The sequence below is a fragment of the Eurytemora carolleeae genome, unplaced genomic scaffold (genome assembly GCF_000591075.1).
Source record: "Eurytemora carolleeae unplaced genomic scaffold, Eaff_2.0 scaffold1362, whole genome shotgun sequence".
Lineage (NCBI taxonomy): Eukaryota > Metazoa > Arthropoda > Copepoda > Calanoida > Temoridae > Eurytemora > Eurytemora carolleeae.
In genome coordinates, this window is record NW_019397774.1 from 72255 (window position 1) to 89099 (window position 16845).

General features: G+C 30.1%; 2 protein-coding genes across 2 annotated transcripts; one reads left to right on the forward strand and one right to left on the reverse strand.

Moving 5' to 3' along the window:
- The first annotated feature begins 2987 nt into the window (after positions 1-2987).
- On the forward strand, positions 2988-13412 carry LOC111715858 (contactin-5). Its single transcript, XM_023491253.1, has 6 exons — positions 2988-3093; positions 3151-3227; positions 4408-4482; positions 4997-5073; positions 6702-6780; positions 13174-13412. The coding sequence occupies exons 1-6, from the start codon at positions 3069-3071 to the stop codon at positions 13306-13308; spliced, it is 468 nt and encodes a 155-aa protein (XP_023347021.1). The 5' UTR covers positions 2988-3068; the 3' UTR covers positions 13309-13412.
- An 85-nt stretch (positions 13413-13497) lies between these two features.
- LOC111715860 (uncharacterized) lies at positions 13498-15743 on the reverse strand (the record flags this gene model as incomplete). Its single annotated transcript, XM_023491254.1, is given in 6 exon segments — positions 13498-13609; positions 14394-14502; positions 14704-14810; positions 15024-15137; positions 15540-15614; positions 15674-15743. Coding segments are annotated over 6 exon segments (541 nt in total), but the record flags the coding sequence as incomplete, so codon positions are not given.
- Positions 15744-16845: the final 1102 nt, after the last annotated feature.

Here is a 16845-nt window from a genome sequence, read left to right on the forward strand (position 1 = left end):
GTTAAGGAATTGAGACAAAAAAATTTATTTTCTAATCCCTATATCTTTGCAACCCAATGTCGTAGATTTTAGATAATTCAAACTATGAATTCTGTTATCTCCAATAATCTAAGTTTGAAATATTAAAGATTTACAAACATCAGGTTGCATAGATATAGAGGGATTTGAAAATTTGAGTTTGTGGCAAAGGTTTTCTTCTTTGTAAACAAGTGGAATTAATTAACTGTTAATTAAATTTATTGAACTGAAAATTTATATTTAACCAGCCTAAGGCCGAATCAGTGGCCGAATTTAAGGAAATTGAGCCACGGCTCAAATATGGTTGGTTCCACTTAAAATTGTATTCAATGTTTCAAGATTTAAGCCGGCGGTGTCTAATTAAAACCTGTTTTTGGCGAATTTGAGACAGGGCTCAAAATAATTAAAATCGGACTCCAAACTAAGATTGCAGTATTATGTACAACAGTAGTAAACATGTTGTGGGTTTTAGTGCAGAGTGTAACAAAAATCATAGTTACTTAATAAGGCCAGCTCTAAAAATCATACCCTCATTTTAAAAAATAAAATAAAATTTTATCTTTATATGAATAACATGTTTTTACATTTCTGCATTAATTAGTTTTTGTTTCCCACAGATTATTTTGTAACACTTTTTAAAAATGTCTTTTTTTACTTTCCGTTGTTTTGGGAATACATATCTTTACTTGGTGGATAAAAATTTAAAGATTTCAAGAAATAATCAAGAAACAAATGAAATTATTATCCTTTTCTTTTTGTTAAATGAGATAAAATTAATACTCTTCCAACACTCAAATATATTTAAGCATTTTGTTGTGTTATAATCTTAAATGATTAAAAGATCCAATATTTTATTACTATATATTATAATAGCTAAGGGCCCGGCGTTGCCCGTGAAATAAAAGTAAAATTGAAAAAAAATATTTTTTGAAAAAAAATCGATTTTTGAAAAATACAAAATTTAGAATTGTTAAGTGTCCAAAAAGAAATGTCAGCTCATTCGGTCCAGCCGTTTGACTGGCTATGGGGAACATATATATATATACGATTGTCTTGTTTTATTATATAGATTATATTTGACAATTATAGGTTAAGATATCTGAATGATTAGTTTTAGATTAAATCTTATTTAATTATTTACGATCTGTGTGAAATATTCCATCTCCTTGAATTTGTATATGGACGCTACGTTCTTCGGTAGTTTTTATCCCCATTTCTCCTTATAATCGCAAGAAATAGATAAGATTATAGCGATCACAATTGAATTCGATTCAAAGTTAGCCTATACCCCCTTTCATTTTTCGCGAACACTCCCTTTAAAAATGCACCAGCTTCTGGCCAGATATTTCTGCTTTTCTTCCTCAAAATTAAGAATAAAAATTTCACCATCACCCCCCCCCCTAATCCGCAACCGGGTTAGGGTTAAACCTTGTTTTCAATTATACCGTCATTCACCAATTCCTGAGTTTGTGGCTTCGTAGTTATATATTTTACGCACAAGGATATGAAAAACAAGCATATCTGGATACATATCAATAATTCAAAACATTTTTTATTTCGCATTATCACTCTAATAAAAGGAGTTATAATTGAAAAATATTATATTTCAATTCACTTTAGTGTAATGTGCCTTGTATGTTTTGAATAATTTGCAGAATATAGTGCTGTGACATTGATTGATTGAATATGCGCTGGTCAACCTGGTCAACCTAATCTGTCCTATCCTGACCTTCTATATTTTAAAATTCATTGATGCATTCATCCTTTCATTCATCCTTTCACCCTTTCATTCATCCATTTATTCATTCATGATTTTTCTGAAAGAATTTGACCTAAACATCTTTCATTCCAATTAGTTTATTTTTCAATTCCTTCTGTTCTTCCAGGTGAACTTTTTTATTTTCTAAACTTATTTCTAATTTTCTTCAAGTGTTGACATTTTTGAACGTTTTCAAGCTTTTTTTCCTTTTATGTTTTGTATTTTCTTCATTGCCTTCATGTGTTGCCTAATATTCAATACAACTGCAAATACAACTGTGTTGCCTCAATTTTAACATCGATTGTAAAAGTCGAGTTTTAAAATTCAAGATCAAAAATGCTGCAACAAACAATTTGTTTTAGATGCAGAGTGTTCCACGAAACATGACAGATGGTGGATAGTTTAAAATGTCTTCTTCCATAATTTAAAGAGTTGTTTGATACCAAATAAAATAAAATATTGATTTCAAAATGTATTTGAGAAAAAGATTTTTTCAACGAAATATCTATCTACCTATCTATCTATCTAGCTATCTATCTATCTATCTATCTATCTATCTATCTATCTATCTATCTATCTATCTATCTATCTATCTATCTATCTATCTATCTATCTATCTATCTATCTATCTATCTATCTATCTATCTATCTATCTATCTATCTATCTATCTATCTATCTATCTATCTATCTATCTATCTATCTATCTATCTATCTATCTATCTATCTATCTATCTATCTATCTATCTATCTATCTATCTATCTATCTATCTATCTATCTATCTATCTATCTATCTATCTATCTATCTATCTATCTATCTATCTATCTATCTATCTATCTATCTATCTATCTATCTATCTATCTATCTATCTATCTATCTATCTATCTATCTATCTATCTATCTATCTATCTATCTATCTATCTATCTATCTATCTATCTATCTATCTATCTATCTATCTATCTATCTATCTATCTATCTATCTATCTATCTATCTATCTATCTATCTATCTATCTATCTATCTATCTATCTATCTATCTATCTATCTATCTATCTATCTATCTATCTATCTATCTATCTATCTATCTATCTATCTATCTATCNGTTTGCAAAATAATTAACATAACAAGCGGGGGGAAAAGAGAAAGTAAAAACTTTTTCAAATTTTTTTTTAAATAATCAGAATTTTTAGCATCGGCTTTTCAACTATTAAGATTTCAATTTAAAATTTCAAAAACTATAAAAGCAAAATGTTTTCATAAATCAGTTTTCCAGAGGTGTAGAAATTTTGAATGGAGAAGTATGAAGTTGAACTCGGTACGACTGATTCAACTAATTCCACGGATAGATAGTTCAAATTTGTAAATTTTATAGAAATGAAGGAACAGTCCTGGTCTCCTCCTAGATGGATTCAACCTTTTAATCCAACCAGATTTCAGCAGGGTAGCCAGGTATAGATAATACCAGATTCAGCAGGGTATCAGGTATAGATAATACCAGATTCAGCAGGGTAGCCAGGTATACATAATACCAGATTCAGCAGGGTAGCCAGGTATAGATAATACCAGATTACAGCAGGGTAGCCAGGAATAGATAATACCAGATTACAGTAGGGTAGCCAGGTATAGATAATACCAGATTACAGGAGGGTAGATTACAGCAGGGTAGCCAGGAATAGATAATACCAGATTACAGTAGGGTAGCCAGGTATAGATAATACCAGATTACAGGAGGGTAGTGAGGGTTAGTATAAGTGAACACAAGACCGGTATCTTGTACTGGTTCAAACGATTGGTCTCATACGAAACCTTTACTAATGTGTAAAAACTACACTAGAAGATGATGATTTATTTAGTGAACCGTCCTATTTTTTCTTCTATGGTCTCTGTATCTATACTAAACAACTTTCTCTAGATACCTAAAGGTCACTCCTGTACTTCAAAATGTGTCAGTAATAATAATATATGAGATTAGATGGTTATCATATCTAGTATANTATTGTTTGAAGGATTAGTATCAGGGACTCCTTCTCCTGATATATCATATAAATATATAAATACATAAATATATCTAGGTATTCTTTGAAGGATTAGTATCAGGGGCTTCTTCTCCTTGATATATCATATAAGTATATAAATACATAAATATATCTAGGTATTGTTTGAAGGATTAGTGCCAGGGGCTTCTTCTCCTTGATATATCATATAACAATAAAAATACATAAATATATCTAGGTATTGTTTGAAGGATTAGTATCAGGGGCTTCTTCTCCTTGATATATCATATAAATATATAAATACATAAATATATCTAGGTATTGTTTGAAGGATTATTATCAGGGGCTTCTTCTCCTTGATATATCATATAAATATATAAATACATAAAAATATCTAGGTATTGTTTGAAGGATTAGTATCAGGGGTTCCTTCTCCTGATATATCATATAAATATATAAATACATAAATATATCTAGGTATTGTTTGAAGGATTAGTATCAGGGACTTCTTCTCCTGATATATCATATAAATATATAAATACATAAATATATCTAGGTATTGTTTGAAGGATTAGTATCAGGGACTTCTTCTCCTGATATATCATATAAATATATAAATACATAAATGTATATAGGTATTGTTTGAAGGATTAGTCTCAGGGGCTCCTTCTCCTGATATAACCTGGACTTGGAGAGGAAAACCATTGCAGGTTGGCTAAAATGGAATAGTAGACGAATTTATAAAAAAAAGTTTTGATATTGAATTGACTTAAAGATTAGTTTAAAGAAAAGGGCGAAAAATTTTTAAAATTAGTTTAAATGTGACAATAAGAACCCAACCTTTGGCTGAAAATGTTAATTTAATGTTTTTATATTAAATGTTTAATCAAAATTAACGAACTCAACCTGTTTAAATAGATTTAATAACATTTGTGTTGAAAAAAATGGCTTCTCTATCTTTTCTATATATATATTTAGACCTAATCTGGTAGAGCCGGACAGGGGAAAACATGGCTTCGCTTTTCTATATATATATTTAGACCTACTCTGGTAGAGCCGGACAGGGAAAACATGGCTTCGCTTTTCTATATATATATTTAGACCTACTCTGGTAGAGCCGGACAGGGAAATACATGGCTTCTCTTTTCTATATATATATTTAGACCTACTCTAGTAGAGCCGGACAGGGCAAACATGGCTTCGCTTTTCTATATGTATATTTAGACCTACTCTGGTAGAGCCGGACAGGGGAAAATAGTTTCATTTGATCCTAACAATGGTAGAGTTACACTTATGCTCAGGTTAGAGTCGAACCCATAAAAAATCACATTTTAAAGACGACTGATAGACTCACTTTTTGATTTAGAATAATCAATAAACATGAAACGCGGCATTTGTGCAGTCCATCTGTTGATTTTCAAACTAACTGCAGTAAACTATTTGCTGACGAACAAAATCAAATACAACACAGATTTTAAATATCGTCTTCTAATTACGACGATATTTAACTAAAAATATTGTTTTCACACGAGATGTTAAAATGTGGGATGCTTATTTCGATTCTTTATTTTTTGTGATATCAAGACCTGTTTAACCCCCCTTTCGCAATACACTTACACCTTGTAAGTATTCTTAGGGAGTAAGCATTTTGAATTTAGATAGGTATTGATTGATAATTTGAAGACGACATTAAGTTGCAAAAACATTTGAAAAGAAATATTTCGACGAGTTGCTTGTACAGGGTGTCCCAAAAAACATTGGAATTCAGAGATACTTGAATATCGTCTTTAATTTTCGACAATTGATAGATGACATAAAGTGCATTAAAAAAAAAGGTTGAAGTCAGAAATTATTTCCAAAATGAGGTCTATACCTTCTTTGTAACTTTAAAAATGACTGCGATATTAAACTGTAACTTTAAAAATGACTGAGATATCAAACTGTAACTTTAAAAATGAAGGAGATATTAAACTGTAACTATAAAAATGACGAAGATATTAAACTGTTACCTTGAAAATGAAGGAGATATTAAACTGTAACTTTAAAAATGACGGAGATATCAAACTGTAACTTTAAAAATGGCGGAGATATTAAACTGTAACTTTAAAAATGAAGGAGATATTAAACTGTAACTTTAAAAGAAATGAAGGAGATATTAAACTGTAACATTAAAAATGACTGAGATATTAAACTGTAACATTAAAAATGACTGAGATATTAAACTGTAACATTAAAAATGACGGAGATATTAAACTGTAACATTAAAAATGACGGAGACATTAAACTGTAACTTTAAAAATGATGGAGATATTAAACTGTAACATTAAAAATGACGGAGATATTAAACTGTAACTTGTAAAATGACTTAGATATTAAACTGTAACTTTAAAAATGACTGAGATATTAAACTGTAACTTTAAAAATGAAGGAGATATTAAACTGTAACATTAAAAATGACTGAGATATTAAACTGTAACTTTAAAAATGACTGAGATATTAAACTGTAACTTTAAAAATGAAGGAGATATTAAACTGTAACATTAAAAATGACTGAGATATTAAACTGTAACTTTAAAAATGACGGAGATATTAAACTGTAGCATTAAAAATGACTGAGATATTAAACTGTAACTTTAAAATGACTGAGATATTAAACTGTAACTTTAAAAATGACGGAGATATTAAACATTACAGAACAGTTTTGTTGAGATTTAATAAACTGGAATCTGGACAAATTTCCTAATATATCTATGTTAATTTTGAAGGTAAAAAATGGTAGACCACATTTTGGAAATCCCGAGACACAGTTGTTTTCGGTGTTAAATGTTTTAACTCCGATGTACTACAAAATTATGTTTACGAAATAATTCCGCTTGGAACAAAGACGATATAGAAGTCGTACAAAGATCTTTAGCGTATTTATGTACAGTGATGTTGGTCCAGGGGATGAGGGTGTTTACACATGTACAGCTTCAAATCCATACGGAGAATCCTCCTGTACAATAAATGTAAGTACTTATTTAAAGGGATTGTACACGAAATTCACATTTTTCAAGGGATAAAAGTGTTTTATTCGGATGGATTATCATTATCATGTTTTCCTGCAGCAGAAATACTCCTTTGTCAATTTTGTACAGAAACCTCAATAATCAGTTTTCAAAATATTGATCATTGATGGCATTGCCATCTTTGCATGGAGGATCACTTGAATTTTAGCTTAGTCCATTTAATTCTTAGATTAGAAAAATTCTTTTAATATTTCAAATATATAGCAGAAGTCATAGCGCCAAACATCAAGGTTACAGCATCAGGGTTCAAAGATATAGGGAAACTAAAAACTATAGCTTGAGGTGCAGATATAAATGTTATTTTAAACATAATTGAAGAAAACTATAGAAACAGGAAATATAAAATCAAGAAATATACTTTTAGGTCAAACTTGTACATCTTCAGCTAACAAAATTATTAAAGCTATAATTAAAAAGTTCAAGAAAAAAAGATTAAAGACGCCTCAAACCTTGGTTTTCTGATTCCTATCTTTGCAATCTGAAGGTGTGAACCGTAGATAATTTAAAATTTGACAATTTGATCTACAGAGAGAACCAGAAAACTCCGGAATAGGAAGACACGAATTTTAGACCAAAGTTTAGACTTTGAATAGTCCAGAAAATATGTAACACAGAAATTGTGCAGTGTAAACAGACCAATATCACTAAATAACTCATTTAATAAGTTAGTGGTATAACTATTTGCTTTGTAACATCAAATACACTTAAGTATTACTTTAATCTTATCTTCCTACTCCACACTTTTCTGGTTCTCACTGTAGCAGAAGAAGAATGTAACAATGTTGTTGTAACGACTAATATATCCATAGAGAATATAATATATATTAAAGGGGAATTTAATAGAAAAAAGTGTAAAACGGCCATTTTGTTGTACTGTTTCCATACTGCAGGTGTACTTCACATATTTATGCTATGCAACCTTTTGGGCCCTGGAATATCATTTTATAGAAAATCTAAAATTATTGTTAAAAGAAAATCAAATTATGAAATAGGCTGGTTTCATAACTGACCAATGATCATTTCACATAGACTCTATGCCTTCCACTTTACAAACGATGATTTTCGTTATAACTATAAATCAAATGATGTTTTTATTCACCTAATTCATTATAAAGTTTATTTAACAGTTTAAAAAATTCGAAATTGAAATGAATAGTCTAGGGAACATACCATATAATTTGTGAACATTTACATGATTTGTACACTTTGAACTCCCTTTCAGGCTGAAAGGGACTGGAATAATTGATCCCGAGAGATTCTTTAAATTCCCCTCTAATATATATTCTATTCTCTATGGATATATCTCGAGTAATGTTCGGAAAAATCAACAAATAATTTCGCTTTCGTATTTTTGACCCCATTGTACTCTACTCTATAATTGATGGTAAAGGTTTTTTAGCTTTTGCTAACTCTACAGAGGCCAAAGGTTAGAACTTTTAATGGCGCTAATCAGCAAAAATATATAATTAATTTATCGGACAACTAAATAAATGGATTAATATGCTTCCGAAAGAGATTAAAACCAAAATTTTTTTACCTTAGAGTTTACATTTATTCACTCCTGTCACCCTGTCATTCATGTTTTACTTTCAAGGCAGAATAAATATTTCTCTGGCGCAAATTTTGTGACCTCTGCTTGCGTCATTTTCATGATTCTTAGGCCGCGTAACGTCAGTTCATCAAATATAACTTTGCATTTAGTTCTTGTTATATTTAAGATTTGTGAATGATATGCTAATACAGTGTGTCCCACGAAACATGACAGTTAGTAAATTATAGTGTTTAGAATATATTAAAATATTATAAGGAAGTCATATATTACAGTAAAATTGATTTCATAGTAAAATATTTTCAAGGAAAAGAAATAATCTGCAAACGTATTTATATTTTATACAATATATGGAAAAAGACATTCAAAACTATTCACAAACTGTCATGTTTCGTGGGACACCCTGTATATAATTCTTTGTAACACAGGGTTGTTCACAATGGATGACATTTTAATGACGGTCGCGGAAAATATGAATTACAAACTTGATGATTTTTTACGGTCCTATATCTAGCATATTAATTCTATTCGTAAAGATACGACCATTTTAATTTGGTAAAATTATCACGATGTACAACAAAACCCTTTTCTGATGAAAAATGTTGAAGAAACTGTCGTTTTTTAGTTTATAGTGCATTCTTCTGCTGATTCCTTCATTACAGATCTACAATAAGAAATTTGCGCAAGCTACTTTGAACAATATAAGTTTGTGGCAAAAACTCAGTTTCTTTGATTGGATTTCTTTAAAAAAAACTTTAAAGCCCTCCCCCCTCTCCTTTAATTTGATTCCCTTGATGCAAGAAGTGTGTAAATATATAAACTATGAATATTTACTCCTTTGCTTTCAACTCAACAATTTATTTGCTGTCAAAGTTCAAACTTAAACAGGGAAATGTTTAATTTTCTTAAAAACATTTTATTATAAAAAACTAAATTTTTTAAATTTTCTATGTTAGAAAACTCAAAAATTGAAATTTAGTTTGCGATTTGACCCCTGAAATAACAGCTGATAACCCTGAAAATGCGGGGGAAAAGTGCGGCTTTCTCTGAAAATTAATGATCTCTTAAATCAAAGACGAAAGAAGTCTAGCAGGATAAATTAACCTCACTTAAACCTACACCAATTAGTTGGGAGGGAAGTAAAAAAAACGATCAAACAGAAAAAACATTATTCAAAAAAGAAAAGTGCAGCTACAGGGTGTCCCAAAAAAAACATGGGAATTCAGGGACGAATTCGATATAGTTTTTGTTATGAATAGCATTGTAATATACCTAATTTCAAGAGCCATAATATAGCTATATCTGCTAGAGTTTATTTTATGAAAACGGAAAAAACTGCAAAGATGTGTCTATAATGTATCCGCAAGATGAACAATGAAGACGGACAAGTTTTCTCTGTTAGTATAATGTAATTTTCTTGTTTTACTAAGTACAATCTTATATGCGGACAAACAAAATGTAAACATAGCAGACAAAAGTCTTACGGATTACAGCTTTCTAAGAAGGTATCACTATTGAAATTTTTATAAACTAGAAATTCAAGGCGCTTCGCGCCCTTCTTTCTAGCCTTAGAGGACGCTTCGCGCCCATCTTCTAAATTAATTGTGAACATGTGCTTTTTGTGTACATCGTAAAACAAAACAAAAATAATTCGCGGGTTTTCACAAAAAATTTCGTGGATTTTCAAAATTTTCAAAAATTTAATGAAGATCGAATTTTGAGGGAGACAAATATTTGAAATTTTGACCATTCATAAACCTTCCCTGGGGTCCCTAGATGTACCACAAAAAAATTGGGCCCGATCGGTTCAGCCGTTTTGACGTTTATTGGATACAAACAAACAGACTAACAAACAGACAGACAAGCCAAATTTATATATAGAAGAAGATATCGAATGCATCACTGAATTTATTGGGACACCCTATTTTGCTTTATTATGATATGAACTTATTTTGATGTACCATTTACTCATAGAACAATAAGTTTTAATTCATAGACTTGCCTAAATAAGTTTTTTTAGAATTGGACTTCAATGACAATTGTTGCAAAACAAAAAACAGGTTTTTAACAAGAGATTTATAAATTATTTCTAGTTGAGTTCAATTTAAATACTTTGTGTAAATAGACCGAGACAAATATTTAAAAAATATTTCAGGCATTTGATTCTTATTCTAGACTAATCTTCTGCTTGTTTTTATATTCTGCTTGAACAGTGGCCTTAGTTCCAATGTTAAATATTTTAGAAAGAAAATAACAAGGAAAAATGTCAAAAAGCTGTTGAACAAGTTTACGAGATAAATAAGGCTAAAACTAAAATGCTTTTTTTTATCTATAAAGTTCTTAATTAATCGGTATCATTTTTATATTGGCTGAAGCAGGCTGAAGGCTTTAAAGTCGCATTTGAAATTTGTAATAGTTTGTATCATTTATTAAATACAACTTAATTTAAGTTATAATTTTTTATGTAACAAAAATCAAACAATAGCCCTAGTCAAATTTGGTCTGCCATTTTATTTTATTACAGTGATAACTGTGAAATAGAAAGATGATTTTTAAACTCTAGTTAGGACTTAAACTAGTTTCATGTTCATTAGACATAGCAATTGTGTGAATAGACCCATTTCACTTAAATAGTGCTTTCTAATTTACTAGAAAAAATATTTGCTTTGTAACAACCTCAAAAGTATTGCTGTAATGTCGTCTTTCTATCCTATTGTTTTCTGGTAATCATTGTATGTATATACCAGAGATATTAATAATTTTGTTTAAAATTCAAACTATTAGATGAATCTTTGAAAATTTTGGAAATTTTGGGTTATTTTGTGATTATTGTTTTAATTCAAAAATTCAAAAAAAAATTTTAACATTTTTTTCACGGGCAACGCCGGGCCCTTCATCTAGTATGAATATATATGCTTTGCAGACGGTTCTCCATTTGAATACTAAATATTTGTCTGCTGTACAAATACCGCGTAGATACATGTATTCAGAATATGTTCTTGTATGCATTGAACAGTGAAAAAATTAGGCTGAATATCGCCAAACAAACACATCTTTTTGGGATCCAAAAATATTGGCAATACAAACGTATTTTTATAATATAAAAAATCGGTTTTATTAAATATGTCACAGTAAAAACCAACATATAAAAGATTAAAAGACGATATTTAAAAACTTTTTTACAATAGAGTACCGTCTGCAAAGCATTTATAATCATATGGTAAGGCGGTCTGCGTCGTTTCTACCTCCCTTAAATTCGATACTCCTTGGTTATGGTTGCCGCAAACTATTTCTAAGGTCAAAGACGCCTTTTTAGTCTTGGATCAATTAAAATCATTCCGGTTTATTTAGAATAAGACGAAATTACCTTTTAACTTTTTTCAAAGACCTCAGAAGCTACTGAATTTCATCATTAGTGAGATAGAATGAGAAACACAACAGTTTCAATTTTCTCTTGAAAATCTCTCAAATTACTAAAATATGGCGTCAACACAATACACTGTAGATACACATTCCATGTTGGCTAATTTTGCTCAATGTTATTGACACACAAACAAAGCAAACAATTTAAAATATATAAAAAGAAAATTTTAATTTTAACTTTAAGTTTGTAAATCCAGTCTTTTTGCAGTATGTAAGAAAGCAGATTAAATAAATTCCGTTTTTATGGTGAATATATGTTCAGCAAGAGCGCAAGTTCAATTTTTAAAATCCGCATAGATGGTTCATTTTTGAGGGATGAACATTAAAATCGGTTTTTAAAAATTATTCAATAACGACGACAAAAATGTAATACAAATTTTACAGTAAACTGATTAAATGTTTAGGAACAGGTTGAGAAAATAAGAATTAACTATTATCATCGAAAAGAAGTAATCGTATTCAGTTATTGGTCTTATTGTTCACAAACATTTTCTGTAGATTTCCTTAAATTTTCATTGAAAAGACGACATTTAAGAATTTGAAGAAATCTGCGAAAAGATTTTCATTAAGAACAAGAAATTCAATATAATGATGAAAAAGAAATAGTTGATTCTAATATTGACTTATTGAATCATCTTGTGAATGATTTTGTACGTCGACTTTGCGCTCAAACTCAGTAATTAAACATCATTATGATGTCTCAAATGAATCCTAAAATAAAATTCTCCACAATACTACTTTCTATGATTCTCTGTTCAACTACCATAAATTGCCTGTCACTCCATTTTTAACCCAACTAATATTTCTTATTAGAAAAACATGGCGTATGCTTGGAATATATTGCCGTATTCAATTAAAAACTAACTTGAGAAATATGATTGTTGGAACAATTATCAAAATTGAAACTTATACTTATAGCCTTGAGATCTTCAACATGTGATCTACCGTTTTGTGCTTTAAACATTATCGGAGATATCAAGAATTTCTTTAATATTTCATGTTTTTTAAAAAAACTTAATTCAATAAATTGGAGAGGTCACTTAATTACTAATACCGCCTGTTCAAATATTGTATCACCGATTTAAATCCTCATGAATCCGGTTCAAATATTGAATCACAGATTTAAATCCTCGCGAATCTGGTTCAAATATTGAATCACCGATTTAAATCCTCGTGAGTCTGGTTCAAATATTGAATCACCGATTTAAATTCTCATAAATCTGGTTCAAATATTGAATCAGGGGTTGGTAGTTCAGCGAACTAGCTCAAATTCAATAAATTTTGTCTCGGTATATCTCCTGCTGTCGGAAGGGAATCGAAAAGAATTACGTTTTAAAATGTAATTTTTAAATTTTGTTTAGCTTTCTGCGGAGACAAAGATGACCCCAAGTCGACCTCGACCTACCCTTCCTAAAGGATCCTGTCGAACTAACCTCAAAGCTTGTCACATCGACTCGGATGATTACGCAGATTATGCCAGATTAAAGGGACTATAAACAAAATTTAAGTATTTTCAATGAAAATGGGGAAAAATAGCAAAACCTTGACTTGATAACAATATGTACATTTAGAACTACATCGAAATAAAATCAAAATAGAAGTTATTGCAAAAAAGTTTATTTCTTGAAAAATTGATTATAAAAAAAATCAACGTTATTAATTAAAAAATAATATTAACAAATTAAGCATTAATAAATAATAATGGTTTAAATAAACTTGATTATTTTCAAATTATCGATGGAAGTACTTCTTTTTCTTCTTTGGTTTAGCTTGTTCCTTCTGTTCATGAGTTTTCATCTAAAACATATTTATTTTTATAATTTGAAATCTCAAAATTGTAGAGTCAATCTTTAAATACAAATTTGGTTTTCCATAGCTATAGATTCTACTAAAAAATTTTTGCCAATTAACAAAAAAAATTGTGTTCACAAAATAATCAGTTCTATCTGCTAGCTAGCGAGAAAGGAACAATTAAACGTTGTATAGAAAGTAACAAGCAGACATATGTTAATTTGCTGGATAATGCATATTGCATACCCTACCTTGCCGAAACTAGAATATGTATTTTTCGGAATTAAAACCCAAAATCCTTACAATGTATGGAAGTAGGGCTGATTCGCAGAAGAATTTTTTTTTAATCAACATTAAAAATGTTTTATAAAATTGAAAGAATGTTAAGTATTATATTTGAAAATGAATGGTTACTAAATAACCATCTCATATATTGATTTAACCATATTCTAACGGATTCAAATCAGTTCGTGCAGGAAGATTTGAGCAATTTATGTGTTATATTTTCGACGGCTTCTAGAAGCCTTAAAATTTTATTTTCAATCAGTTCCCTTTTATCAAATTTTACTTGTTAAATTTATGGTAATTGTAAATATAAAATTGTTTAATTTAATTTTGATATATGCCAAGTTTTAAGTTTTTTTTAGTCTCCTGAAAGCCAATTAGATTAAAGAGTATTTAAAAAATCGCTTCAAAGGCCATATGCTTCTCATGTCCTGTCCTAGGCTCAGCGTCCTTTCAGCTGCCTTTCCATTTGAAGATGTACCCCAACCCAAACCCCTATGTAAACCTGTATCAGATGGATCTGTTGAGCGCCTGCTAGAACTTGAACCTGGAGAAGATCATCCATTCCAACCTTATCACCAGGTTCCTCGTGTTCTACTCCACTCAACTTGTACCTGGGGCAACTAAGCTTGATCAAGATACAATGTTCAATTAAAACTAATTTCATAAATTATGGTGATTTTAATTATTTAGACTATGGACGAAATATTTATCCTTATTTCTATAAAATTTGATAATTTTAGTTTAGTAAAAAAAGAACTAGAAGAAAGCTCTAAATTCTAAAAACCAAATATCGTCTTTATTGCTTAATTTCCCTGAGAATTGAAAGAGTCTGGTCCAACCAGGTGCAAGCTTTCTCCCCGGCCCGGCCCGGTACAGTGTACATCCAGTACAATAACCAGTTTAGGAACAGAATCCACTCCTTAAAAGGATATTGGTGCTTTGTGTGCTTGGAATTACTTGAGTAATATATTTAGACAGTTTTCAAAAACAAAACAAAAAATGACAAGCCAAGATTTTTTGTTTAAATTTATCAAATAGGGTTCTATGAATAATGAACATTGAATTTAGCTCTGGGTATAATGAGAGTATTTTGCTCCAGGTAAAGAAGAGTGCTGAGAGTATATAAATTTACCTGGAGAAGGGTTGCTGTGATCCTTTGAATATAGCTCCGGGTGTAAGAAAGAACTGAGAGAACTAGAAGAATGGTTGGAAGAAGTGGTGTTCTTTCTAAATTTCTGTATTCACTCTAAAAACATAACTTTTTGTTTCCTGAGATAAAAGGCAGTAATTTAAATAGGCAGTAATTTAAAGCCAAACTTAATTAGTTAATCCTGTAAGGTCAACGGGACTTTAGAAGTAATTACTCCAGTTAAACAACCCGATTCACAACAGTACTCTATAAACCTTCAATCTAACAAAACCTTCTTCTTCTATTCGATCATATTCGATTAATGTCTCTCTAAAAAACAGATTTAAGAAAAAAAACAAATTAGTAAGTTCACAAAATTTATTTATTTTTAAGAAGGTTTAAAGTGTAGTGATGTGAATCAGACATGCAATTCTTCAATTAAAGGTCATCTCCGAATTAAGTTTAATTAAAGTTTAATTTGAATACAAATTATCTTAATAATGTGACAGCATGGCATACCTTGAAATAATTTGAAACAATCTCTTTCTCTTCTAGTTTTCTTTTTAAATTCTCAATTTCTTTCTCTTTTTCTTCCTAAAAAGTATCAATACTTTTATTTATGATATTCTAATTTGATAAAAAAAAATGAAAACCTTGCATTGCTGAAAATCTATCCCCAATGAATCCAATTTACTCTGCATACTGCGTATCTTTAATTCTTTCCTGAAATAAACAAATTATCAGAATAATTAAAATATAATCTATATATAAATTTGGCTTGTCTGTTTGTTTGGGTGTCAGTTTGTTTGTTTGTATCCAATAAACGTCAAAACGGCTGAACCGATCGGCCCCAAATTTTTTGTGGGACATCACGTGACCACAGGGAAGGTCTATGAATGATAAAAAAAAATTTTTTTAAATGAGTTTTAAAGGTTTTTAATTTTGTGAAAAAATTTAAATTCTTGAAAATGTAAACAAAAAGAACATGTTCACAATTTAAATAGAAGATGGGCGCGAAGCGCTCTAAAAGCCTAGTTAAAATATAAATAAAATATGAATATAACAACGTTACAGGGATTCATATATAAAATTGTGGTTTAGGATTCGGTCGGTGATATTTCTTTTTAAATCCAATGTTTCCTTGACAAATGATTTTATTTTTTTTCATCCTTCAGAACGGTTGTTAAATTAAAATTTTGAGTTTTACTGATTCGTTTAGATTCTGTGGAATTCTGAGCATAAACCTTATAGAGTCGACATAATTTAAAGTGACCCTGTCCGAATTTAATGAATTTGATCCGCGTCTTAAATCTGCCAAAAACCGGTTTCAATTGAGCGCCAGCTTAAATCTTGAAACAACGAATACAATTTTAAGAGTGGAACCAACCATATTTGACCCGCGGCTCAAATTCTTTAAATTCGGCCTCCTGTCACTTTAAAGTTGCAAGCCCGATTACCATCATTTCAACTTTTAGTTGATTTAGATTACGAAACTACTTGTGTTTTCTATTTTAAAATTGATTATTTTCCTTTGTAGTTTCTCTAGTTTCTTACCGAGAAGTGCAGCACAAAAAAGGAAAAATATCAGAATTCAACACAGTTTAATGTATCACGGGCAGCCGTAGTTCATTTGAATTTCCGAGCCGAGTCAAATTTTCCGGTCCCAGTTTGTACTGTATCGCACGGTCATTTGGTAAATAAGGAAGACACTCAATAGGACTAGCTATTGCAACAAGGTTGACGCGGTTAGACTTTAGGTTAATTTTACTTTTACTAAAGGGTCAGGGGTGCATGGTATTGCTTATTGTTGCTTAGATAAAGGTGT

Bases quoted from the DNA above. Each gene is read 5' to 3' on its own strand.
- LOC111715858 (XM_023491253.1), top strand. From the start codon at position 3,069: ATGGAGAAGTATGAAGTTGAACTCG. The intron at 3,094-3,150 runs GTACGACTGATT...TAAATTTTATAG, and splicing joins GAAGTATGAAGTTGAACTCG to AAATGAAGGAACAGTCCTGG. The intron at 4,483-4,996 runs GTTGGCTAAAAT...ATGTATATTTAG, and splicing joins GGAGAGGAAAACCATTGCAG to ACCTACTCTGGTAGAGCCGG.